The sequence below is a fragment of the Trachurus japonicus genome, chromosome 19, assembly GCF_045865225.1.
Source record: "Trachurus japonicus isolate A0001 chromosome 19, Traja_1.0".
Lineage (NCBI taxonomy): Eukaryota > Metazoa > Chordata > Actinopteri > Carangiformes > Carangidae > Trachurus > Trachurus japonicus.
Genome location: NC_140925.1, coordinates 16081664 through 16109083, shown reverse-complemented (window position 1 = coordinate 16109083; position 27420 = coordinate 16081664). Strand labels below are relative to the sequence as shown.

The 27420-nt window shown below is 42.1% G+C and overlaps 1 protein-coding gene across 1 annotated transcript; it reads left to right on the top strand.

The window, feature by feature from the left end:
- The first annotated feature begins 146 nt into the window (after positions 1–146).
- On the top strand, positions 147–25692 carry LOC146967642 (caveolae-associated protein 1-like). Its single transcript, XM_085762128.1, has 2 exons — positions 147–986; positions 21685–25692. Exons 1-2 carry the CDS (start codon positions 456–458, stop codon positions 22555–22557), a joined length of 1404 nt encoding a protein of 467 aa, XP_085618254.1. The 5' UTR covers positions 147–455; the 3' UTR covers positions 22558–25692.
- Positions 25693–27420: the final 1728 nt, after the last annotated feature.

The following is a 27420-nucleotide window of genomic DNA, read 5'->3' as shown; positions in this document are numbered from 1 at the left end:
CTGAAGCGTGTGTGTGTATTTAGGGAGGAGATCAGGGAGGGGTTTAAACAGAGGAGGAGAGTCCAGTGGAAAAAAGGGGGGGGCTGGAAAGAAAAAAAAAACTCTGCCGGCTTTAGCTTGACTGGAGGGTTTTCTCTCCCTGGTGTGGCATTCGCAGTCTAACGCTCATGTGGTAACATCCAGCATTGCTTGGCCTCCTTTGCACACTGGCCTGACTCCAGGGTTTTGAAGAAGACAGGACAGACAGACAGACAGAAAGAAAGAAAGACAAAGTGCATGTATGCTGGAGAGAGATAAGTGAGTTTAGAAGTAGGAGGGAAAAAGAACAGAGGTCCGGTGTAGGAAAGGAAAAGAAAGCAGAAGCAGGTGGGAGAGAAGACAGCTGAGAAAAGGGGGATTTAGAAGAACCAGTGGTGAAGGAAAGTTGATTAGCTGTACACTACAAATCCACCAACATGGCAGCCATGGAAGCACTGGAATCCTCAAGTGCCCAGCTGGAGCCCCAGACCCTCACCGAGATCTCAGACGATGAGGTCAACCTTCCTCCCTCGGATGATGAAGACGATGCCCTCGCCGCAGCCAAGAGAGAGCTGTCCACCATGGGCACGGAGGGGGACGCCACCGAAGACAAGGACGAGGCGGCGAAGCTGGACCCGCAGGCCAACGGGGTCTTGGTGCTGTCCTTGCTGGACAAGATCATCGGGGCGGTGGACCAGATCCAGCAGACCCAGAACGGGCTGGAGGCCAGGCAGCAGGAGATGGAGCGGTCGGTCACCACCATCCAGGGCGAGCTGACCAAGCTGTCCAAGAGCCACAGCACCACGTCCAACAGCGTCAACAAGATGATGGAGAAGGTGCGCAAGGTGAGCGTCAACGTGAAGACGGTGCGGGCCACCCTGGAGAAGCAAGGAGGCCAGATCAAGAAGCTGGAGAACAACGAGGCCGAGCTGCTCAAGAGACGCAACTTCAAAGTCATGATCTACCAGGTGGGACAGAGTTTACCTACTTACAGTAAATGCATGTATCAGTGTGTGGTTGTGGTTGGTGTTTGAGGTTCGGGCTGTTTATGTAACATACATGACACCTTACTGGTCCAGGGATGGGTGTGGCCCACGGGTAAATGTATCACATCACCTCGTCAAGAAATCCTACTGGAAATGTCTCAGCGATGGTTTTAATGCAAATGAATAGGAACGTTTTTGCGCTTTGACAGACATGTTACGCTATGTTAGATTGGTGAGAGAGGATTTCAGGGAGTGGTTGAAGGTGAAGTGACAGACTGTGCTATGTCTCATCAGTGAACCTGCACAGCCAGAAGATGATATTTGAATCATAAAAAAGGACCCCTCTTTCTTCTTTATTTTTTAATACAGGCCTATTTGCTGTCAAGGTGCTGTAGCTAATGTAAAACGTACACCCCGATGCTGACCCTACACTGTTTTTTTTTACTGTACAAACCTGAGAAAACAGGTTGGGGACATGAATCTCACTTTCCACCCCGAGCACCTCCCAGAGACTGTGAGTTCATTTTCTTAGCTGGAAAAATCTGTGATCATAATCCATGATGAAATTATGTTTCCCTTCAAATGTTTACGGCAAAACTAATTAGTAGGACGCAAATTTAATTTCCACGAGACAGGTTTGCAACTCAGTGTGCAGCAGTAGAGAGACAACAAGAAATGTACAAACAGCAACTAATACATATCACTGATAGTTAATGTAAACCAAATTAATTTCATGATAATACCACAAAACATTGCAAAAAATTATTTGTCATACGGACAAGACACATCCACACACCTGTGGGAACAATAACCGGATTCATTACTCACACTTCTATCAGAAAACACAGCTTCCAGTCTCATCGAGACACTTTTTCCGAGTATTCATAAGTTAACTTTCACAAAATTCCTCCAAAACCTCCAAGTAGCAACAACGTGCATGGATCTATAATCAATCTGGTTTATTCTACAGTTAGTTTACAGAAGCACAACTTATTATGTTGGATCAGTGTGTGTGTGTGATCTTGACCGACCCCTGCCCTGCCCCACCCCACGTCTACTGTACGTTGGATCAATAAGCGGTATCCTCCCCAGGTGGCTTCCAGATATTTTCCCCTCACAGCAGACAGTGTATAGGACTGAGGGATACAAGCCCTCACATGTGAAGGCTGCCCAAGTCATACGGAATTAATTCACAAAGTCATTTCACTTATTCCCTTTTTTTATACAGAGACGGAAAATACCACAAGTGAGCTCAAGGTCCCGTTTAAGGCCGAGAAATGTTTCATTTAAAGAAAGAGAGCAAGTTTTTTTTCTTTCTTTTTTTTGAGGGGAGTTGAGGGGAGCCCTGTTCTTTTTTTAGCCTTTGAGGCTGCAGTGTGATGTATAATAGCTTGCAGCTTTTTGCACAGTGGTGCGAGCAAGAACATTCAGAGTTTCCAGCACTGACTCAGACATCAGACATGGCTCGGACTAACCTCCCTCTCTGTGTGTTTCTCTCAGTCTCTGTCCAGGGGCTGGGCAAAAAGTTAAATAAGAGCTCCATCTTAGGCAACCCAGACTATTTGACTGTGAATGGTTGTTCATTAGGAGCTATTTTAATGTACTTACACAATATATTTGGCTCCCTCCCGTTGGCATAACAACGCAAGATTTTACATATAATGATGTGCAGATGAGCAAGGCAGAGGTCTCAGCCAACACAGAGCTAATCTCCATCATTGCATCTGAGTGGATTCGATGACTGAATTGTTTCTCAATCGGCAGGGATCGTAAATCAGCTTTTTAATTATAATATACCAATGTCTTGAGGGCTGCGAGTTTCCAATACAAACCACCTGAAATACCACACAGTGAAAAACAAGAGGGTTGGGATTTTGCTAGCATTAGCCAACTTCTTTGGCCCTTTGGCAAGAGAAACTCCCTCTGAAATGCCTATCTCACTAACTCTGTTCTGTTTTCAATTTTCTGTGCTACTCTGTTGCTCCTCAAGAGCGGATTCCTACAAAATCAGCAGTAGACAAAGAGAGACTCCAGCTACACCCCCAGTGAACTGTAACACTGTCAACACATAAATACTTGGCCTTTGTTGGGACTCATTAGTGCTGACGACTTGTTGGTCTGCACTCACAACAACAGCAATCGAAACACAGTGGAGGGATTTCTGCAGCAGCACTGGTAGTAGTGGTGTGGATTTGTACTCTAAAGAACATCATGGAAAAACAAACAAAACTAACTGGGCTGTAGTTTTCATACTGCTGTGAATGTGTTTCAAGGTGCCAGTACATGTGCAGTATCAGAGCCAAACCGGTCCATTAGCCAGTCAAAATGACCACCCAACATTATTTTGTCACAGGTCTATACACTACAGTACATATTGGTGTATTGATTATGTGTCTATATAACAGTTGGAAAACAGTGTCCCCAGTGCAACAGTTTGTTCACCAGAGAACAATGATAAAGGTTCAGTATGTATCTTGGTTTAATGTAAAGGATGCTAATTAAAAATGTTTATAAGGGTGTGATATGTTTTATCAGACTTTTGTAACTCTTAAGTATCAATATTGCTATTAGCATATCAACTCAAGTACATACTCTAAGTACATACAAGTAAATATGCTATGCAAATTACTTTCTTTGAACACGCCTGATAAAAATAAAAAAAATGTAAACGACCCTTTAAAATTTTGGCCATTGTCAACACTATTTTTGCTCTTGCTCCAATATTGAATTACTCTTTTTTTTAACATTAACATAGAAGGAAATGCAGGTAAAGTACATCAAAAGATTGAAGATTCAAATATATTGCACTGGAATTTTTACTAATGAGCATATTATAATGTAGCCACATGTAAGTGTCTACAGTGCTGAAGATGTCTGACTGACTAAGATCATGTTTTCTTTGTGTTCCCTGGCATTAACACTAGCGACCTGCACCATCAGCACAACTTTTGTCATATGATATAAAGTATTATCTTTGCTGAGGGCGGTAGTATTTGGATGATGTCACTCTGTCAAGGTTTAATATAAAAATTTTCTCTCAGAGGTCTTCATGCCCAAAACAACATGGTTAGAGCAGCATCAGCAAATTATCGACCTGAAAACCGTGTTTAAAAATATGCATATCAACGTCATTTCAAAAACAATAGAAGCATTATATTGCTTTTAGTGCGTTAAGCTGCTGGCCTAACATGAGTATAGGCCTATTTGTTGGTTTGTGGCACATGCAGCCTAGCAACAATAGTGTTTTCACATCTATTCCTGACATTTTTCCAAAATGGTTCTCACTTCTCAGTGTGTGCGAGGTGGGAGTTCAGATTCAGACACTCCTGTTTTGAACGTGTGTTGTTTATGCCCTGAGGAGAAGAGAGGCCCTGACCTGGAGCTCAGCTGATAATAAAACACACATTTGCTGAGTGGTGCTTATGGTTACATTTGGCCAGCTAACAAGAGGAGGGGGGCTTTGTAGTGGAGCGTAGGATGTTTAATCTCTGCTTTAGTGGCCCCAAAGCTTTAACTCCACTCCTGCAGGGGGGCCCCTTGACAAGTGTGGTCCTAAGATTCATGTTCATCTTGTTTCCTTATGAAGAAGCGATGTCATTGACCTAAAGGAGGGCTTGGTGACCCAATCCTAGACCAAGAGTCTGGTTAATGCCAAGAGCCCAGACAATAGCCCATAAATCCATTGGTATGTTGGATGAGCCCTGGCTACTGTATGATGTGTGAGTGGAGACTAATCAGTGGCAGCTCTGTCTGTTTCCCTGTTAGCATGACCAGCTGTCCTCCTCTGGGAGTGAGTGTTTGTGTGCATGTGTGTGTTTGACTCACTGTCCAGTCCTCCCTCACGTCTCTGTTCAGTCCCCTGACAGCTGAGTCCATGTGGTGTCAGAGAGCAGAGTTTGTTCCACATGTTGGATTATGACAATAAACCCACAGTGTGAGAGAGTGAGAGTCATGGAAATATTTGTAGATTAAAGCTGCACTGCTCAGTCTTTTTATATTTACTATGTATCAAATTAAAATGTAATCTTAAATAGGTTAGCTCACACCTGTGCTCCCAATGAGCCCATTTTGAGATGCAACAGGCAGCTGATTTCAGCAAACGAAGTTATCAAATGTAGCAGCACATGTGAATATGTTGAATGACAACTGTCTGCTATAACACATTCACCATAAACTACTGTTTGAGCATGTCGGTGTTGTGTTTCCTGCTTGCTCCTCTGTCCCTGAGTGATTAGGAATCACTTGCTGCATCCCTCCAGATAAATAAACAGATAATCTGAAGTGGTAACAACAACACACATTCCAAAGCTGGTTCAAAGAGGCTCCTTACGGGTTGTTTAATGTCTTTATGAAGAGGTCTTACAGTTTTTCGTCAGACTAAATAACTGTAGCAGTCATTTTCAGAAACAGATTATCTTCAGCGCCCATTTCATGCACTGATTGGTGAGATGTTTGAGCTCCCTCATCAACTCGGTTTCTTTTCTTAAACGAGTGCAACACCATGCTTGTTTTTGAAAGGGGTCTGCTTCGAGGTGTGTTTGGTCATCCATATCTGTTGAGTTCATTGCACCACCTCAGGGTTTTCTCACTGTTTTCAAGTGCTAGAACGACTTTTGTCATTAGGTTTGACCACATCTTGGTCAATTTAGTTTTAATGCCCTAGATACTGTAGGGATTTAGCCAATGACTATGAAGAGTAGAGTTGTCCCTCTGTTCCATGAATGTGTGCATATGATTCACTGACCTGAGGAGTTTCCTTAATCGGTGGAATATTATACGTGGGAGAGGAGGAGAGGCAGATAAACTGGAAGAAGAGGGGACGTCCATCCACTTTGTGCAGGGAGTGGACGGGCGTGTTGCAATGAAGAGCAGGGACCATATTTAGACAGCTGATTCATAGCGCAGGCATCCCCAGCTCTCCACACTAACCTCCTCTTGCCTCCACCTCCTAATGTGGAACCAGTCACAGCTCCGTTCCTCCCATTTCCCAGCTCCTCTACGCATCCACGCTGTGTGTCCTCTTCACCCCACCCCGCCCTGCACACCATCCCAGTCCCTTACCAGCCATCATTTCCCCTCTCTCTCTCCTCAGCTCATTGTTTCCTTTTTATTTTCAGGTTGTATAAGAGATTTTAAATAAAAAGATCGTCTTACTTGTGTAAAGTCATTCTGAATAGCGCATATTTTGAAAGTGCCTGGAGTTCATTATTTAAGGTATAAACCTGCAAAAACAGAACTAAGATGCATCATCACTATGTTTTTAAGCATTGTTGATTTGAATAATTCTGTGAGTATCAGTCAGTCTCGTGTTGACCAGATGCAAACCATCTAAGAAGAGCTGGCCTTTTAAGGAAAGACTCTCTTACTGTATATAAATCTGCTCTGCTATAAACTCCATGAAAGAAATGTTGCACAGTTTGCAGTCAGTCATGAGACAGCAGTTGATTCAAACACTTCTTGTCTTAGCTAGCTTGCTAATACTGTAGGTAGCAAGCATGGCAGGTTAGTGCTACCATGGTTAGCACCGTTTATGACCTCAGCAGGCTGCTTTACATTACTCCACATGACTCTTTCCTTTAAAGTGATAGTTGGGGTAATTTAATGTGAGGTTGTGTGAGGTAACAGTTTATAGGCAGTGGTCTATTCTGCACAGGCACTTCAAAACATGCCCAGAGAGAAAAAAAAAGAAACAATCTTATTGAGTAGGAATATGTTTTTCAACTGCTAAGAAAAGCCTCTACCAAAGGAATGGGATGTTTGGCAGCTATATAAAGCTCAGAAAATACTGAAATTAAATCATACATTTAATTTGACTTTAGCTTTTCTCTGTGGACATCTGTGCTCCATCCACAGCAGCACAGATCTTGTGCTGGTGCTCCTGCTGCTAATACGAAGCATCACTTTTTTTCTTTTTTTTTTTACTGTAAGACAGGATGAATCTCAGTGTTTCTTCTGAGGCTTAAAGCCAAAGTATGAATGTAAATCTGTATATTTCTTTTAAAGGTGCAGCTTCTTTCTTTTCCCCCTTGACTTTCAAAGACATCAGGATGTTGGGCAGGGGAAGAAAAATCTCACAAACAACTTGTCAGAACAGATTTGGTTCATCTTTTTCATCTGTCATACTTTTCCAGCACAACCCAAAACACCTGTTGCCTCTGCACCCTTTACATTTCAATCAACGTCATGTCATCAAACTGCCATCTCATTTTATTGTGAGGCTATCACAACTTAATCCAAATAATTTACACATGAGCTAGTCTGGATTTTTTTTTTTCTTCTTTTCAAAGATTTAAATCACATCTGTAACACTGCAAAGTCGAACATTTCACCAACAGCCTGGGAGCGATCAGCCTCCCAATAACGTTTTGCTAGTAAATTCATCAAGATTGAACCCCGTCTTCTCCCACAGGTCGATCCAGGTCCTTATATGGACATGTGAGCCAGAAATGTTCCCAGCTCCGTTTACGGGCCAGATTGTGTCTAACACTGTTTCAGCTGGGAGCAGGGCTTTTTGGTGCAGTGTGTTTTTTTTTTCTCTTTGGTACAGTACATAAGGGGCGGTGTGCATGTCAGGCCACATGGTCAAAACACTGATGTGAGCTTATGTTGACAAAACGGGTAGGAAGGGTAAGAGAGAGGAGGGGGGCGGGGGACAATAAAGGAAACAGAGCGAGGTATCAGAGGGCTCATGGAGGCAGAGAAAGAGAAGGGGAGAGCCGTCTAAAAATAGCAACTATCGCATACTTGTTTGATTGTGAGAAGGAAAGGACCTTTTGGAGATTGTGTTCCTGTTTGGTTTTTAAGATCCGACGCTGGGCTCAGACCACTGCTGCTTGTTTATTACGTAGATATATCATCAATCATTTTTCTTCCTGGCTTTGACATCCCTGCTGCAGCGTGCTGTAAAGACCTCTGTCAACTTCAATGCTTCAGTGTTGCTGAAACAGAGTGTTGTTGCTATAGCGGTGATCCAGCTCATCTCTCTGCTCAGCCTCCCTCTTGGTTCTTACAGTATATTATTCATCTTATGTCAGCAGTTGACTCCTAGTAGTACCCATAAACCCTTTCGCTTTGAGGTCATTTCCCGTATTTGCTTTGGATTTATTTTCATGCTGCAGGCAAACCCGCCCGTGGGTGATGCATTGTTCAGACATCTCAATCAAGCCACAGTCACCGCAGCAGAAAAACAGAGTGCATGTGTTTAAGGCTGCATGTCATCAATGTGCATGTTTATTCCTGTTAGCTAATAGCTCCTGTTACTAAAGAGCAATCAGACACACACAAACAAATGTGTTCGTTTTGTTAATACATTTAATACAGAGAATTATTATCCACCCAGCCATGCAGATAAAAACTCAGCTTTAGGGCGTTAAAGATTCCTGTCTCTGGAAAATGAACCACTGTTAACAACTTTATGATTATTATTTATTGATCTATTTATTATTTACAAGTGTTTTTCTTACTCAGTCTCCCTGGATACGATCTTCTCCTCCACAAAGACACAACAACTAACAAGACTGAGTTGATAGTGTTATGATATGGCTTCCCAGTCCTCCCACTCCAAACACTGCATATGCTTCATGGTGCACAGGTCAAGAAGAGTCTAATCCACAGAGCTGCAGGCAGGTCCAGCTGCTTCCTTTTAAAAATCTTATCAACTTCTGGAACAGACTTAGCAGAAGTGCAGTCCCTGGGTTTCTTTTTTGAGTTCATGCGAACAGCCTGCTGTCTTTTTTCTGCAGTGCACTGTCCTCCAAGCATCAACTAATATACTTGAAGTGTAAAAATACGCCTCAGGTCACAAATTTGAACTATTATTATTCAAAACGGAGCAGTCTACCTCTGCCAGACGCTTCAGGGTTTCAGTCACAAACCTTACATAAAAACATAATCATAATTTTTCTGCTGTGGGGAAACTCATAATGAGTCTGCTCTAATGCAGCTCAGTTGACATCAATACAGAAATTATCTTTCAGATCCAGATTATTATTTATTTCTATGGAGAAGCTTTTCCACATGAGTCAGACGGTGGATGACTCATAGTCAAAAGCTGTGGTTATTGAAAAGATTACTTTGCTTCCTCATATGACCCAAACCATCATATGATTCTAGCCTTGGATCCTCTCATAGCCATTCAGTTAAAGCCTTGGCCAAGAACAGAGGAGCGCTTGTGATAAGCTAGCATACTATCTAGTTCTATGATGTCTTAGATATTGGGAATTTCTTTGTGCCCAAGCTGTGTGGAATGATGCCATGGTGAAACTCACTTAGACTACAAAGTACAGAAGTCTGGTATCCTGCCATCATGTCACACAGAGGTTATGATTATGGGAGAAAATAAGACAAGATGTTTGCAAAAGGACAGCATCTCTTGATGCTATCTAGAGATAAACAAAGTCGTTATCACATTATAGTCAGCAGTTAGGTTTTTCCCTTTCAGTCAGATGATGACACCTATTATACTGTAAATTATTATGAAGAAAACAATACTGACAACATTAAGGAGGTTAATGATTCAAAGTGCAAATATGAATCCAGCTGATTAATCAATGGTCTGTTTGACTGTTTATTTAGGTAATTGCAGTGTGGAGATATTTTCATGGTTATGAGCACATGCAAATATACTGTATGTGGTTATGGCATTAGAAGTGGTAGTCTTTCAATCTCATTATGGGTACAATATTTCATGGGTTTCCCTACTCCATGGTTCACGCTCATATTTTTATTTTGAAATACTCAGTACTTGGTGACATCCTTTTCGTACTGATGCAGTGCACACAAAGGTCTTTATGGCAGACTCTGATTTTCTGTAACGCTATTTTTATCCTGTTAGTCCAGCGTGGAGATTTTGCCTTTTGGATTCAAAAGTGGAAATGAGTACTTGCAACTGCATTTCTTTCTCTTTTCTTTTTTTCATAGCTTTGTGGGTCCTCAGGTCTCTGACTGGTGAGTGTGAAACATTCAAACTATCTACTTTCTGGAGACATTTCATTTTCCTCAATGAGCCAGAGAGATGTAATGTTATTATCCAGTTGGAGCACAGTGTCGGCCTTGTCAGAGCTGGTTACTGTGGATTTATTGTGCAAATTGCAGCAGCTTTCAGGTACTTCAAGAGATACTGTATATCCATTGAAAGACAGTACCAAGTTGCATTATGGGATATGCAACATTTTTCAGCCTTACACCATTTTACTTCTATTGTACATAACTGTGCCCATCAGTAACCTCACATTTCTATGAAACTTAAGGGAAAACTCACATTGCACAGAGAGAAAGGCAGGAGCAAACAGTAGAAGAAGAGGAAGCTCCATAAATCTCTTCATAAACACCAACCTCCCCCATTGTTATTGGAAAGAGTAACATGAGGTGGCCATGGGAACGACCACTGTCATCCCTCAGTGTCCAGGTCCCTTTTAGTCAAGCGTGGGGAACTGTTCTTAGACACCCGAGGGGCCGGCGAGGAGGAGAAGGAGGAGGAGAGAGGAGGGGGGCAGGGCTGCCAAGCTTCAGCTGCTCGTCCCATCATAATAATAATTAGATCCCTTCATTCAGCCGAAGCTTGTGATGTGATCTTCAAAGTGTGTGAGTAAAATGGAAAATTCATGAATGGTGGACGAGGTCTTGTGTGTTTGAATGAAGTTGTCATTGGATATGACAATGGAATGGTACACTCACCCATGAAATGTGGATGTCATCACTCAGGAATCATTAATGATGGGTTCTGAGTGTGCTTGTGTTTACAAAGGACTGTGTGTCTATGAGACTTCATTTACGTGTGTGCATGTGAATATGTGTGTGTGTGTGTGTGTGTGTGTTTCGTTATGCTCCTGCATGAGACTACATGATCAGAATGCCCACCAACCAAAGTATGTCGTAAAAACAACCTCCAATGAGAGTCGACAATGGCAAGCTGTGTCTTGCAGTGAGAACTGAAAGGAGTGAGAATGAAAACAGCACGGAGCTGCCTGACACACACGTGTTTGCAGCCTTGGAAACACTTCAAGAAATCCTTATTCGTGCTTCATTCATGTATCCTTCCTTACAAAACGCCAATGTCTAGGTCCATACATGATGCGAACTGTTGTGGTTCCTCATCCTGAGTAAACAATCAGATTTGTTGTACTTCCCTTACGTACTGTAGGAAATATTATCATCACATGTTTACAACACAATAACACAACCAGGAAACACATTTGACCAGACGAGAGGGCGGCAGGATGTAGGGAAGGAAAATTTGAATAATGGCTGTGATGAAATGTATTTAAAGGAATATTTCAGAACTTTATGAAAACAAAAATCTGCTTTTATAAAGTAGGTCTATCCTCTTTTATACCTTGAGAGTATCAAAGCCTCAGACCATAGAGTAATACACACAGCCTGTATTCAGAAACTGAACCTTAAAACCAGCTCTCAGGACATCTGTGACTTTATGATGTCACAACTGCACAGTCACTGCTCTCAGTCACGCCCAAGCCCCACCCATCTGGACCCACCTGGACCCACCATCCAGACTTGCGGATTTGGTTTATCTAAGTTTGAACATGAAAAAAAAGAAAAAGAAAAGAAAAGAAAAGAATAAAAAATTATAAGCCAAGGCTCAGGGCCTCTTCTCTTTAAGAATTAGGTGAACCCCAAAGCCCACAATCTTCTCTATCCAAAAAGCATGACCTATATCTGTAAAGCTCAACTGTATCACACAGTACTTACATAACTTAAGGCTGCACTTCCATTTATGGCATTTGGTTTGATAACATATAAAAAACACATTTTTTCTGTCAGACTTTAGTGAGTTACCAGGAGAACTGATTCAGTCATACAGTATATGTTTGATCAACACTGGTGTTCAAAGACTAATGCTAAAAAAGAATGAAGGAACAGTTAACGATTATTTTCTACCTCATTCCAGATGAATATATTGCTAAATCTGATGCACAAATGGGACAACTCGTAGATCAAGTGTTTTTTTTTAAGTCCCTGCCACCGGGGAAGTCTGTCCACACTCACTTGTTTCATGCTATTGGGCAACGACCACCAGAACAATTGACGCAAAATCAAAAACAAGTGAGAATATCTGGCATAGCCTACATCTGGCACAGGAATATTTATCCCGTTGCCATGGAGCTGCCCACGCGATCTCTTCCATTTCTCAGTGACTCGTAGAATCGGCGTTTACTCAACTTTACCACAAACTGTCAGGATACCAGGGGAGGTAGAAACCAGGGAGGGTGGAAAGAAACAAAGAAAGGGATGAGGAGATGAACAGAGAATGGAAGGAAGTAAAAGAGGCAAAAAGTAAGAGAAAGGACAGAAAAGAGAGCTGCAGCAGCGCTCCGATGCAACAATGGGCTCGGTGACTCATCCCTCTCTCTCCGCCCTCAGGGACCTACGGCATGCCATCACTTTATATAGCAATCTCTCTCTCTCTCTCTCCCTGGTCCCATGTCTCTGATTAAAGGGGACGAGTGGAAAACAGGAGGAAAGTAGAGAGTTCTCTCCCCAGAGTTTTATACTGTGTGACCATTACACTCTTTCCCATGGTGCTCACATGAGAAGCGCACTCACACAAACACACGCACAGAGTCTCTTGACTGGTTGGAGCCATGTATAACCACACATCCATCACCTCAAGGGCCCGGCAGTCTCACAGGCTGGGCATTAAGATATTGGTTATCGTATCATTACATAGCCAGACTATGTAGTAACACATTTCTCTGAATTGAATTTTCCACTCCCCCATGCAGGTTCTGTTTCTACAAACTGTACCTTTAATTTATGGCGGCTAATGTTAGTTAGTTTTATCAGACATTACATAGATATAAGGACTTCTGTATTTGTGAAACTCAACTTTTGTCCCAGCTCAGCATTTCAACATTTAACAAAGACTTGTCTCAATGTGTGAAAGGGTTCCTGCTTGCAGACAGTGACCTCACAAATGTTATTGTGTCATCCCATTTTCAGGTTTGAGATGATTGTACATCCCCACATGTCAATGGGAATAATCAGTGTGTGTGTGTCTCTTTTCCATATACAGTATAGAGCTGGTTGAAAGAGTTAAGCTCTAAAGTTCATGGGTTAATTGAGTTGATTCTTGACCTTGAAAGCAGCAGTTGAGAAAATAATCTCACCACAAGGTCCATTCAGTAGCTGCTTCTCAGCTGTCCGTCATATTACATAACATGGTCTTACAGGGGATATAGTATGTGAGTTTTCAGTGTTGCCAAGGTACTTAGGATTTATGAACAGTGCAAGCTCTTCGGGGCAGAGGGGAAGCCTCGGTGACTCACTATCAGCACGCCACGAGACGGTCCAGCTGGACTGAGGCTAGCAGGATAGCATGAGAACTTCACATGAAGGAGGGATGTTTCAGAGGTAGAAGTGTTAACATTGGCATTGCTTTCTCTTCAAGGCTACTTACATTAAAAAATATATGGCTATAAAGCAATGACAAACTTCCATATAGCATGTAAAGTTTTCAGAAACAGAGGCTTCAACATTTCCATGACATCTGATATGATCAAAGGTTGCATAGCAGCTACTGAATGAACCGTGATGTGAAGCTGTTTTCTCAGCCTAAGTGGGATTGTGATTTAAAAGCTCAGGAAAAAGAAAGTGTCTTTATTTGCTTCTTAAAATGCGTGAAGTTCTTTCTTAAATCTGCAGCCGTATCATGAGCATTTGACATTTTCCTGGATTTACTGGAACATCCCCTCATTACGTGTGTGTGTGTGTGTGTAATGGAAGGCACGCTCATACAGTATAGTAAGCATATTGCACACCCAGGTACAGTACGCACAAACACACACACACACACACACACACACACACACACACACATCTGGCGTTTCCACAGCAGAGGGGAGTTCTCAGTGGTTTGAGTTTAAACAGGAAAACAGAAACAGAGAGGGGTGTGTTACAGCGGGATTCCTCTCTCTCTCCCTACTTTGGGCTGATGAGTGGTTGCAGTGTGGGCTGAGAGTGGAAAGCTTCCATCGTGTGCTTCACATCCCACAGACACACACACACACCGACGGACGCGCGCTCTCCGACGGCAGACTCACACAAACACAGTCACACATTTGAACATTTGTATAAGCATGTATGTTCATACACTTACTAAAGTTTTACACACAGACACACATCTGTGTTTTTTCCCTACACATAGACTAATTGGGCACACACACCTCCTGCAGCAGTAACCCTCTGACTCAACTGTTTTCTGGTGAAAATCTTTTTCCTTTCATCTGGAAGCATTATAGTTCCAGTCAGGCTCACCACTGTTACCATGGAGACACAAGTACAACTAAATGTTTTTGACTGCAGAATGAAGTCATGATTTTTATTTATAGATTTTATACAAAACAGTTGCTAGTAGAGACTATGCTGTAATAGCGAGGATATGGAGTACACAAACACAGATTTGGCAGGAAAAAGAAACACATAGGCTATATGAAACAGTTTTCAGATTGAGGCAGGAACTGTTTGCACACACTTGGCTGAGGTAAATGCTTTGGCATTGTTGTTGCTGCCATGGTTCCCCTGTGCAGCAGCTCTACTGCCTGTGCCCAGAAACATCCCCCACATCTTTGATATGAGTCTTTCAGGAAATAGAGACATCAAATGACACAGAAATAATGATGTTAAACAAGTAAATAATAGGCAAATAGGAAAAAACACAGAGATCAGAGTCAACCATTATTTAATGTCCTTCTAGGAAGGGCAGCACTGATTTGTTGAGATTGAAATGTCAGAATAAATGTATTGTTAGGAGGAGATTTTTTTTTAATAGTGGTTATTGATTAGGCTACACATGTATTTACATAGTTTGAGCATAGATTTCACTGTCATAATATCCGTAAAGATAAACTAATATTTAGCCTATTTTACTTCCTATTAAAATGAGCTCTTCAGTTTTACATACTTAACATAAACCACCTGGCTTTAGACCCTTATCCTATGTTATTCCGAGCATATGTGCATTTATAATTATAAATCAAGTCAAAAGTAAAAGAAAAATCGAAGGTTAAAGCATGAGAAATGTCTGAGCTCATGTCAGAAAGCTTGTGCTGTCCACAGCAGAGTGGACAGCTCACATCATGAGAGAGAAACACTGCGTTGTGCTGACAACACAGAGCACTAGCCAGCTGATCTCAGCAACTGACACACACACACACACAGATAGAGAGAGGCTTTTCTAAGGACTATAGGCTTCATATTGTTATCAACCTCGTATCTCTTTACTTCCGTTTAAACTTGCTCTGCTTCCCAGTTTGAGGGTTTATTATTTGGCCTAAGCAGGGATTCGGCTTTTCAGTATGGTGCAATGTTCATATGGTTTGCTATTTCCAATTAGAAGATGAATAAAAACATTGATATTGTTATTGCAGACATAACAGCTCTTTATTGAACTATAACCATAACTGTGGAATCACTGCTAAGATAAGGAATGTGGAGTATCTTGGTTATGTGTTGTGTAAAAACATCACAAAGTTTCGCAGAGCTCCAGACATGGTGTGGCTTCTAACCCTGGCTTGGGTAACCCCTATTCATTTTAGAATCATGACAAATTTCTGCCATAGGCGTTTCATGCAAGCTTTGACACAGTTTGAGGTCACATGGATCAAATTCCTCAACAAGGCATGGACCTATTGTTTCTGACAAGTCATAAATTTTGGTTGGCGACTGTAATTTGTGTAGCTGAAATGTCCTGAATGAAACTGTGCTATGATATGACATTGAATGGATTTACAGTGTAGCAACTCCATCATGGTAGAATTGTACAGATGTGGTCCACATCATTGTAATTCTGAATGGACAAAACTGTGAGGGTTACACACCTACACTTCCATTCATTGTGACCAGTCAATAGATCTGTACAGTGAGTCTAGAAGTGCAGGAAGGCCAAAAAAAAGGGGGTGGTCTGATTTAAAAGAGAAAACAAGATTAAGATTAAGAGATTAACAAAAGACACAAAGCAAGCAAAACAAATTACGACAATGAAGTGCAGAGCAGAGTGTTAGATTCAGCAAAGTCGTGGCAGCCAGAAACCAAAGTGTTGAGATAAGTAAGTCCAGAAATAGAGACTATCAGGAACCTGGATCAAGTCCAAATCAAATGTTAAGTCTGACTAATAACACATTCCATGTAAAAGTCTGGCATCTATACCATACTTTTTTATCATGTTGCTATACAATAGTTAGTTGCCAGATCTCAGTTACAAATAAAAGAATGTAAAAGAGTGATGCTGCACATATACAGTGTTTCATTGAATATACAGCTGTCAGGTGAGGACCAGTCCTAAAGGATGATGTATATCAGCTGGATTGTGATACATACTGTATACAGCACATTATACCCCGGAGCTAGAAAGTGTGAGTCCTCATGCGTCGGTGCACGCACACATAGTGAGTGGTGGGCCTTTAGAGGAAGGGAGCCAAAGTAAAAGCACTGTAAATGCCTCTCAGATGAATGACTTTTCCACCAGCCATGAGTCACTGCAGCGATCTGTCCACCACTGTCAGACGGAAAAAAAAAGGAAAGAGAGAAATAAAGAAACAAAGAAAAGGGGGGAAGACAGGAATGAAGTAGGAAAACTCAAGTCAGTTGTGCAGTGATGTAGGTTGTGTAAGTGATGGGAGAGTGGAACGCACCAGTGGTTACTGAAGTCCAATGCATTGTGTACACACACACACACACACACAGATGAAGGCCTAACAAGGGCTAAAGAGCAAAGTGGGAAGCCCCATATTGTGATGAAACAAATCATGAGCCGACTACTCCCTTTGCTTCAGGACACACTGACATTATTGCCTCTCTGTCTATCTGTGTGTGTGTGTGTGTGTGTGTGTGTGTGTGTGTGTGTCTCTCTCTCTCACACGCACACGCACACGCACTTTTTAGTACAGTGTGTTTTGCAACTAACTTCCCTCTTAACTGTCATTTTGTAATTGAAGTGCAATGCAGACATGAAAATAAAGTGAAATGTAAAAATTCATGTTTTTCAAGAGCTCAGGGCAAAATGTTGTCTCACTACTTTGCCTAGAAAACCAAACACACACATGCACAGACGCACACACTTACTCGCAGAACCATTACATACCTCATTCATCTATTTCTATTTTCCATGGCTCTGAGTGCACCTTCCTGTCTTTGGCCCAGCAGCCTCATGGAGAACAATGTCCTATTAAATTAGGAGGGTCAGGAAGTCAACACACCAAGGTGAATGCCTGAACTTCCCCATACACTCTTTCCATGTACTTTGGACACACACACACATGCATACTGTACACACACACACACACACACACACACACACACACACACACAGACATGTACGCAGCAAAGAGTTCCCTCCTGTACCCCAGGCTTCTGCTGAATCCATCTTGTGCAAACACATCAACATGTGACCTCATACACCCTGAGCTGAGCTGACAGACTGGGTTTTCCCAGGCACGCACTGTTTGTATGCACAGGTTCCTCCACGATAATGGAACAGTCCTGCTACGCCTCATTTTAAAAACTAATAGGGTTTGGCTATATTTTCATTCGTCCGCTTTGCACAGGATGTTAATGAATATATTCCACGCGACTTAAAATGACTCCAGAATAGTCAGACTGGGCTCCATTTATTCAAAGTTTTATTCTCTTCCATCAAAGATATCCATCGTTTGAACATCTGACCTTGAGAGATTGCACAACGTCAGCGAACCACCACATTGGCCCCAGCACCAATGCACCCAAAATACCACAGGTTCACTGCATGCATGTGCTACCTACTGTGTGAACTGGTGTGCATAGGGGGCATTGTATAGCTCAGTGGGTAGAGCAGGCACCCCATGTGCAGAGGCTATTATCCTTGCCGCAGTGGCCCTGGTTCGATTCCAACGCCGGCCCTTTGCTGCATGTCTTCTAATTTCCTGTCTCTCTACTGTCCAATGCATTAAAGGCCTAAAAAGCAAAAAGAGAGAGAGAGAGAGAGAGAAAAAGGTCCATAACAAAAGGCCCAGACAAGAGTGTGGATTTGAGGTTAATAGGGGTGTGGCCGTGATGATGCTACTTTTTGGAGGCTAATGGGAGTTCTTGGTTTCCCTCATCAAACTCATCAAATACACAATCCAACGACTCCAAAGCGCTTTCGTGGACAAGTTGTGACCTGCACATTCACCACGCTATGAGATAATAACGGAACGTTACGAGATGGAGTTGTTTTCGAGGCAAATGCAGAGACTGCTTGCCGAAAAACTGCCCCCGACGGAAACGCACATCAGCGGTTAACCAAGAAATTCCATTAGCCTCTGTAGCGTAGCTCTGAGCAGCTCGCTGTTCTAAAAATAGCTTGCACCGGCAATTAAAGGTAACAAACCTACTCTTAAAACTATAGGGATTATGGCAATGGGGCAATTTGCCAAAATGTTGAGCTATCCCTTTAAGTTTATATGGTATTTCCCGGACACTTTCATGATCCCCAGAGGGTAAACTAATTCACTTTTGGGCCAGTACTGTTTTTTCTAGCATTATCTGAATGCTGTCAGAGCATATTGAAGTAGGCTATTCCTTACAGATAAAGAAGGAAACCCCTATTCTCCAGATACAGTCCTACAGGACAAATCAGTACACATGCATTCATCCTAAAATCCACCTAGAATAAGCCGTGACAGACCGTGAGGCTGTCGCTCAAGCAATTTACACTACTCACTCTATTGTCCTTGAGATTAAAACAAAATGTAATGAATCTGAGCAGCACAGGTATTTTCCATCACCCCGGTCTGTCAACACAGCTGCTCGGGCCAAGAATCCACATCCAGGGTCAAGTTTACCCAAGATACTGCAACACAATACCTTCATAAAACTGCCATCACACTGAACAGCAACTGAATACAATAGACGCTAGGCCACCACTCACCCCCCCTCCCCGCCTCTCATACCTCCACCTTCCAGCCAACACTTTGATGCTATCATCTTCCTGCTGAGCAGATGGTTTTCCAAGACTCCAAAAGCATCATCCCATTTGTGCTATTACTCAGTGCATACGACAGCAGCGAACTATCTTTCCTTTCCACACCTTACAGCTGCCCCCCCTCCAACCCCCCCAAACCCTGTGGTCCTTTGTTCTGGCTATGCTGTGTTCCTGTTTTGACCATAAAGGCATGTAGAGGGAGAGGAAAAGACAATACGTACAAGTATTGGCCCTGATGCAGACATCCAGGAGCCCAATTGGATGAGGATTTGCCGTGATGGAAAACGGAAGACCTCCCTCCTCTCACCCCTTCTTCCCATCCCTTCATTAACAAGTCAGAGTATTGTATTCACGAGGTGAAGGGGTCACAAGAGAGAAAGGGAAAGAAAGGCTCCCTCATCTGGAATGCAAATGGGCGAAAGGCAAGAAAAAAAGGTGGGTGGGAGATGGAGGGGCCATGGGAATGGAGGGAGATGATGGGAGAAGGAGAGGAGAATGAAGTGGTGCTGCGCAGGAATGCTTTATCAGGGTGGGTCCAGATTAGGTGGAGTCAGGTCATACTTACTTGGGTGTTGAGATGTGAATGGTGTTCTGCACAGGAGGTGGACTGAGACATTTATGTAACAAGTGTAAACACCCAAAACCAAACTAGAAGGCCCTGGAGGCTGCAAGGTTCATTACATCCAGATTGACTGAACAGATTTAAAGGGCTTGCCCATTGTGGAGCTACTTTGTCCTTGTGGGAGTGCCAGAACAAAGCTTATAATGTTCACTAAAGTCAAATTATGAGCAAATTGCTTGGAAATCTTGTGGCAGCCAGGATGCCACACATATGTCTGAAGAGCAGACTTGAATCTCAGAGTGAGCTGCTCCACCGTCACCACCTTGGCAGTACTGAGTCTCCAGTGCATGCACACACCCTTCTAATTTCTGATACAATTCAAACAGTTGAGCTCACCTTTTTTTATACCAGGCTGTACGATTATTTCTACTATAGATGTTGGGTATTTTAACATGGGAGTCTATGGGGACTAACTCACTTTTAGAGCAGCCTCAAGTGGTCGTTTGAGGAGCTGCAGGTTTTTGGCTGTTAGGTGTTGGCTTCACTTTTTAGCCCTGGAGGTTGCTGCTTGGTAGATATTTGTTGATCTGGACAATTGGAAGAAACAGTCAGTGTGCGTATAACAGTTATAATAGAAAGAAAAAAACACAACTTTGACTTTGAGTACTGTAACCTGATGTCCACAAAAACCCAAATGTAAATTCACCCATGCCCTCAACAGAAAAGTACATAGGAAACACTGCACCATCTCTCCCTCCCCTGCTGTAATTGCTCATGTCTCTGTCAGCAGGTGATGCAGTGTTTCTGGGTGAACACAACATTAAAGAGAGTCTGAGCATGTGTCAGCCTGCAGAGAAAAACATGATTAGACCGAACTTCAACTGATCCTGATCCTGATGAGAATCCCCCGGAGACACACCACAGGCTATTTCCATTTCCATGTTTCCATTACTTTGTCTCTGAGTCAGTTACATTTTTCTCTGTCACACCTTCCCTCTGATATGACATAAATACTTGAATCCCGGAGTCCTGTTACAGATTCCACTCGTCTGCTAAGTGTAATCAGCCCTCATCTCTGTTTCCTCTGGACGTACTGTAAATCCATTTAATGATAATAAAGACATTCCAGACTTTTTTACAATCCTTAAAATACTCATACAAGATCCAACCTAAAAATACTCAAGTCATAATCTAACCCTCCTGCTTCACCACAGTCACACTGATATAATAATAATACAATAAACCTATTTTTAGTTTAAACTAAATCTATTTTTAACCACAACGCTGTTATAATAAATTGTTTTATATCAATTATGTATGAAACTATGTACTATAACACAAACGCTTTGGCTGATAGAACAACCTGACTCTACAAAGAGTTACAGCATCTTCTCAGTCATTGCTGCTTTTTTGCAGCCACTCTCACTGACCAGCTGGCACCTGCTTTCAATGGCTCTCTGATAAACCCACTGTAGACTGACATAGTTAGCATCTGGCTAATGACCAGAGTGAAGCGTTTGGCAGGTTGTGTTGTTCTCAGGAGCTGGAGTGGAGAAAAGAGACAACAAATATTGGGTTGACATTTGCCAGCTGGAAACAGACTCGACTTCATCTGCTGCTTGATTACACAAATATAATGTAATGAAGCCACCACGTGATCCAGTGTGTCTGCACTGTGCTGCTATATGTGTCACCAGGCAGCCATATCAACTTTAAGAGATAAAATGTCAACGTTGTATTTACAGCTTATTCTGCTGCTCTTTAATGGTTAACACATTATTTCTGCTTAATCATGGACACTGGCAAATTCTTCTAAGATTTCTCAGCCAAACTCTGAAAACCATCAAACATATGACCTACTATGCAACCTGTACACAAGTTATACGTATGGTGTCATCTCCTAGTTGAAAGTAGGATCTAACAATAATTATGGGCCATATCCAGCCTGTGAAACCAGGTGTATAAGGGGTCATGAGCATAATGGGTTTATTTTGCTTTCTAGGATGATTTTCTTCTTTGAGATTTTATGCTAAACCTTATATTTTTCCTTAATGTTTCTGTGTCACATTTGAAAACTTGAACAAAGTATTCAACCTAAACTTTGAGAAACAATTACCTCTCACATTAACCGTGCATTAACAGTCCTTATCTCCTCTTCTCCACAGGATGAAGTGAAGATGCCCTCAAAACTCAGCGTCTCTAAATCCATGAGGGTCTCTGAGTCTGTGTCAGGAAGTAGAGGAGGCAGCATGCTAGAGCTGAAGGAAGGTGATGAGCCAGGAGAGGAGGGAGAAGGAGAGAAGGCAGACAAACCCCACATAGATCTCTCATCAGACGAGGAGGGCGTGGAGATCGAGGAGACCATTGAGGAGTCTCGTGCTGAACGCATTAAGCGCAGCAGCCTGCAGCGCGTACAAACCCTGAAGGGAGTCTTCTCAAAGGAGAAGATGGATAAGACCAGGGCAAAGACCAAAGAGAACCTGGAGAAGACCAAACAAAAAACCAAGGATAACTTGGAGAAGACAAAGCAGAAGACAAAGGAGAACTTGGAAAAGACCAAGCAGAAAACCAAGGAGAACTTAGAGAAGACCAAGCAGAAGACAAAAGAGAACCTGGAGAAGACACGTCACAACATCGAGAAGAAGATGGGCAAACTTGGAACACGCATGAGCGTCAACCCTGAGCGCAAACAGAAGATGCAGACATCCCGTGAGAAGGTGAAGAAGGCCTTCACGCCAGACCATACCGTTTATGCCCGGTCCAAGACTGCCGTGTACAAGGTGCCCCCCTTCACCTTCCACGTCAAGAAAATCCGCGAGGGTGCCGTCGAGGTGGTCCAGGGCACCGAGATGGTGGAAGTGTCCCAGGATGCTGACCCCTTCAGTGGAGTTGACGGGGAAGTTGAGGAAGGAGCAGTGGAGGTTGAGATGGAGATGATGAATGGAGGAGATGATGAAGAGGCTGAGGGGGATGAAGAGGAGGACAGCCACGAGGCCCTGGACGAGAATGAAGAAGACAGAGATAGAGACAGTGATTAGATAAAGAGTGAGGAATTTGCCAAGATCCTAACAACATCCTCTGCACCAACCCTGAGTGTTCTGTAAAAAACTGAATAAATTGTGGGGATCAAGAAGATTGCTAAGAAGTAATTACAGTTGATTACAAGTTGGGTTTTATTTTGATTATTTTGGCCATTTTTCCTATTAGGTATAATGACTTACTCAGCAAAGAAACTGTTGAGATCCTGAATTGATATCTTGTATCCTAACAGGATGCGAGAAACCAGAAAGAAAAGCATAACACTGCCAGTTTAGATTGGATAGTACTCCCATTTTACAATGACATGATTTGTTTGTACAATTTGATTGGAGTCACTGAGCGTTAAAATCACAGTGTTTCTAACTGCAGATCACTTGGCTAGATCTGATCCACAACGAAGGATGAGGCAACGTCTTGATCCTGCCGAGACCTGTTGAGTGAATTTTCCAATTAGAAGCTGGCAAAGTGCTACAGTGTTGATGAGAGGGTGTGGTAGGAGATTAAAAAAAAAAAAGTTGTATTGAAGTTTTTACCACTCAGACTTACTACAGAAAAACCATCCAACAACAACAATCCATCCAATCCAACAACTGGCAGGACGAGCAAATGCCCCAGCTCCAGCTGAAGATCCAGGATAAATATGTCTGAATTGATTTGTGCTAGTTTTTCTTGACATGGTGATTTAAAAAAAAAGGTCTTACTTTATTATGTAATCACAAGGGCCCTGACAATGTAGAGAATTATCATCTGCTCTGTAGTATTTGCATCCTTTAGCTCACTGTTCGCCTCCTGCCTAGAACCAAACAGCTGATAGACAATGTTAGCAACTTGCTGGTATAGAAACCAAGAGGGCAGATATTTTTCTCAGGAGTTGGTGGAGAACAAAACAGAGCTTAAAGGAACAGTATATCTGCTTCATGTTAAATGAGAAACTTTTCACCTAAAATGTACAGAACGCAGACAGTGGTAGAAACACGAAGTCACAAGGTGCTAATTTTCCCCTGGCGTCCCCTAGCTGTGTAATCTAACCATGGGTTGCCATGTTATCAGGCCTTAGCAGTTTATTTGGTCAGGAACAATGTTATTATTACCAATATCAATGATGGCCAATATGACAAAAATAAGACCCAAGTTGAAATAAACACAGTTGTCATTTAACAATGTAGGTTTTACTTTATTTGACTTCAGGCTGTGTGCTTAAAACTAAAATGAAATGAAATGAATGAATGAAAATCTTGTCATATTTACAAAAGCACATCAGGGTTTGTTTAGAGTCCCTTTGTGTGTGGTTGGTGTAGATGATCACTAAAAGACAAAGAAGAAAACAGGAAATGGAAATATCAGAACATTTATTAAGAGACAGTCATTGAGTGATCATTAGGAGGGGACACCATTACTCCCTTTGTAAAGCAGTATATATTGTCAGCATTTCATTTCTTGTTTAATTTTTGAAATCAAGACACACTAACCACTCGTGAGATGAATGAGCCCATGGAAATGACTCATCTCCTGCCCAGTGGATTTCAATTGTGTTCTCACGGCCAAATTATTCATAAACACGCTGAGAACACTTATCCAGACATTTCCTTGTGTGTGTTAAATATCCCAAATCACACATGCAAAAACTATTATTTCCACCCCCATTGTTGTCCAGTTGTTTTAAATATTGAGGTGTTATCATACTCTGTTTAATGTACCTAAAGAGAAACAATCTGATGCCGTTGTTTCTAGGTTTTCATGAGCTCGCAGTTGAGTATTTGTGAAAGAATTTTGTATGTAATCACACTTTACATTAGGCTGATGTCATCTCCTTCTCATAACTGACAGAATGCAGCCTAATCACTGTCTATTCAATGCACCTTGTTTCATCTTCTTATAGCATTTTTCTGTCAGTGTTCCCAAAGAACATCCTGCTCCCATGAAAATGAAGTTCATACAGCTCATCCACAGGTCCATTACTATTCACTTGAATGATTTCTCCTGAGAATCTTCCACTTATAAACCTGTCATGTGTTATTTATAAATAAACTGAGATAAGGACCAATAGGCTACATTAAGAAAGTCTTGCAGGTCTCTGGTTGAACCAGTTTAGACTCAGTCCACTCCTACAACCTGCCTTTTCCCAGGACTAAGTTTGTGTTGTTGCTGCAGTCTGACACTGACCCCTAGTGTTCAGTCATCTCACTCTCATGATTTTTTTTTCCCCCTCTCATCCAGTTTATGGCGCATTTCAGAAGAGTTTCCATCTGTTCTCTTTCCTCAAATGACCATTTCATTTAAATATTCTCAGATAGGTTTTCTTTACTGTCCACATTTACCTTTTTGTAAAAACATGCTTTGTATATTCACCACAACTGGTGGTTCATTCCTAAATGTTCTGCTCTGACTGAATCTCTTCTAGTTTGTTCAAGATAAATTTCAGTCCCATGTTTTTTCAAAACTGTTCCTGGTCAGGCTTCAGGGGCTGGAGCCTATCTTGACATACTTCCACTGAAGGGGCGTAAGACCTAGTTTATTAAAGGGCTAACACAGAGACAGACACAAAATACATTTATCAATCCAAAGTAAGAGACTATAGAGTTTCATATACCTGCTGCCAAGGTATCCCACATGGCCATAGTATTTGTACTGTCTACTAGTTTATTGTCTAGCTCTGACAAATCACAGTTTTATTTGTGTTCATTTTGTGTATATAATGTGAATCACTGCCAATGCAGATCACAATGCATTTTGATTTTATTTACTATAAAGCCTCTTGCCTACTGTCGCCTGCACTTCTTCAGCATTTAGAACAACTTCTCCTTGGGCCAAATCATTTTTGATGTTTGCACGGATTCCACGGTGCAACAAGTGACACTGGCGCTCTATGTCAGCAAGGATAAAAAAAAAACAAAGCAAAAAAACAAACATTCTTTTCAATGCACAGTTGTGATAGAGACGTTCAAAGGTTTACGATGCCATCATGTCTTTCAAAGCAGTAACAACATGCAGCTATGCTCAATGAAACACAAAATGTAGTTCACACGTAACTGTTTCCTTGCTTTTGTTTTGTCATTAACTGATTCCTGCATAATGTTTAATGTTTCATTTCTTAACCACTAATGATTTAATTAATAAAAACTATTTGGTTCACATTTGCTGTGTTTTTATTTAATGATGCCATAAAGGTGAAGGTCTGGATACAAAACACCAGCTCATTAGAAACACATTCACAGCAGACCTACCTCATTGGATACAATAGGTTGGTTTTGGTTGTTCTTGGCTTATTTTAGTGATTTGGCAAATTTCAGCTCAGGGCAAATAGCTGTGGTTGGTCCACCAGTTGCACATAGAAATGCAGCCATTTTAAGGGTGAAGCCCATCTTTTCTTAATAAAACCAATTATTACTGTCACATGTTTTAATCTCAATCATAAATATTTTCTGCAAGAACCACAAAAACCTCTATGTGTTAGCTATAAAAGGTCACAAAAACAGGCTATATAGGCCTAGCTGTGGCAGAGTCCAACATAAGCCCCCAAATCGCATCCCCTAATCAATTTGAATAAATAAATATATAAAAAAAATATTTTAAAAAGCATGATAATTTAGAAAAAGAAGTTTTCTCATTTCCTCACCCTTTTCACATTACTTTTAACTATTGTATTTAATCCCCACTCCTCATCCAAGGCTGTCTAGAGCTCATTAGCTGTGCTTCTACACATTATAATAAAAGTTTACACGCAAACGCGACCACACACAGATTTGTTTTTGACACACAGCTGGGCGCGGGATGGAGGTGGGGCTCTCGGCGGAAACAGGAGAGCTGGCAACGCTGCACCAAGTTACCTGAAGTTAGCACCAACCCGCCCGGATATACAGCTCCTCCGCCGCTCGACCAAAATTATTGTCACGATTACTTAGCGAAATCAACACCAGAGTTCAAATGACTTCAATTTGTGTGTTATATTATATACAGATAAGCTACAGAAACAAAACAGCTTGCATATTTAGACCCACTGTTGTGGTTTAGTAATGCTTTTATTTTGAAACTAAAAGCGGAAGCTGGCCTTAATGTCGGCTCTTGACTCGATGCAACAACAGCTGCTTTACCAGAAACCAGAGAGCGTTATAGGAGTTGGCGATGTGACATGCACGTCAACCAACTGTAAGCTACAGGAGTTGTATACGCGCGCGTGTGTGTGTGTGTATGTGTGTGTGTGTGCTGTCCGTCTCGACCCGTGGTGTTTCTGTGAGGCGTGCTGCTGCAGTCACTTAAAGGTGAGTGAAAGACGTGGCTGTTAACCACTTGTGGAGCATGAAAAGTGAAGTTGTATTATCAGTCAGCTAGCTCGTAGAGTAACGTAGCACTCCTCCTCCGCTAACTTAGCTAGCTAACGTAACGCTGCATCGACCCAACGAAGTAGTAAACGTAACTTCAACTCACCGCCTCACCACTCAGTATGTGTGTACATGTGTTCAGCAAAACTCCGTGGACGCCATTTACAAGTTCCGCCATACAGTCTGTGTTTACCAACGAGCCCGTATCCACGCAGAGTAACGTTAGCAGCAGGCTAGGCTACTGTATGTCTCAAAGTTGCTGGGAGTGAAAGCTTCCTTGCTGCTGTTGCCCCGATGAGTCCCGCTGTCCTACAGTGCAGCTGAATGAACCACGACTGGTCCTCTTCTAATGTGTCCTCTTCTCACTGCCAAGTTATTTGTACTTTTCAACATTTTCACATTTTTCAACAGTAGTTAGATTCGCACGTAGCTACAGCCAGTTTGTGAAGTCTTATTACCCAAGCACAGGAGGAGGAAGGTGGTGCTGTTTACTGCGGATGAGTGCACAGATAATGATAATACAAGCGGGTTAGTGTTAAATGT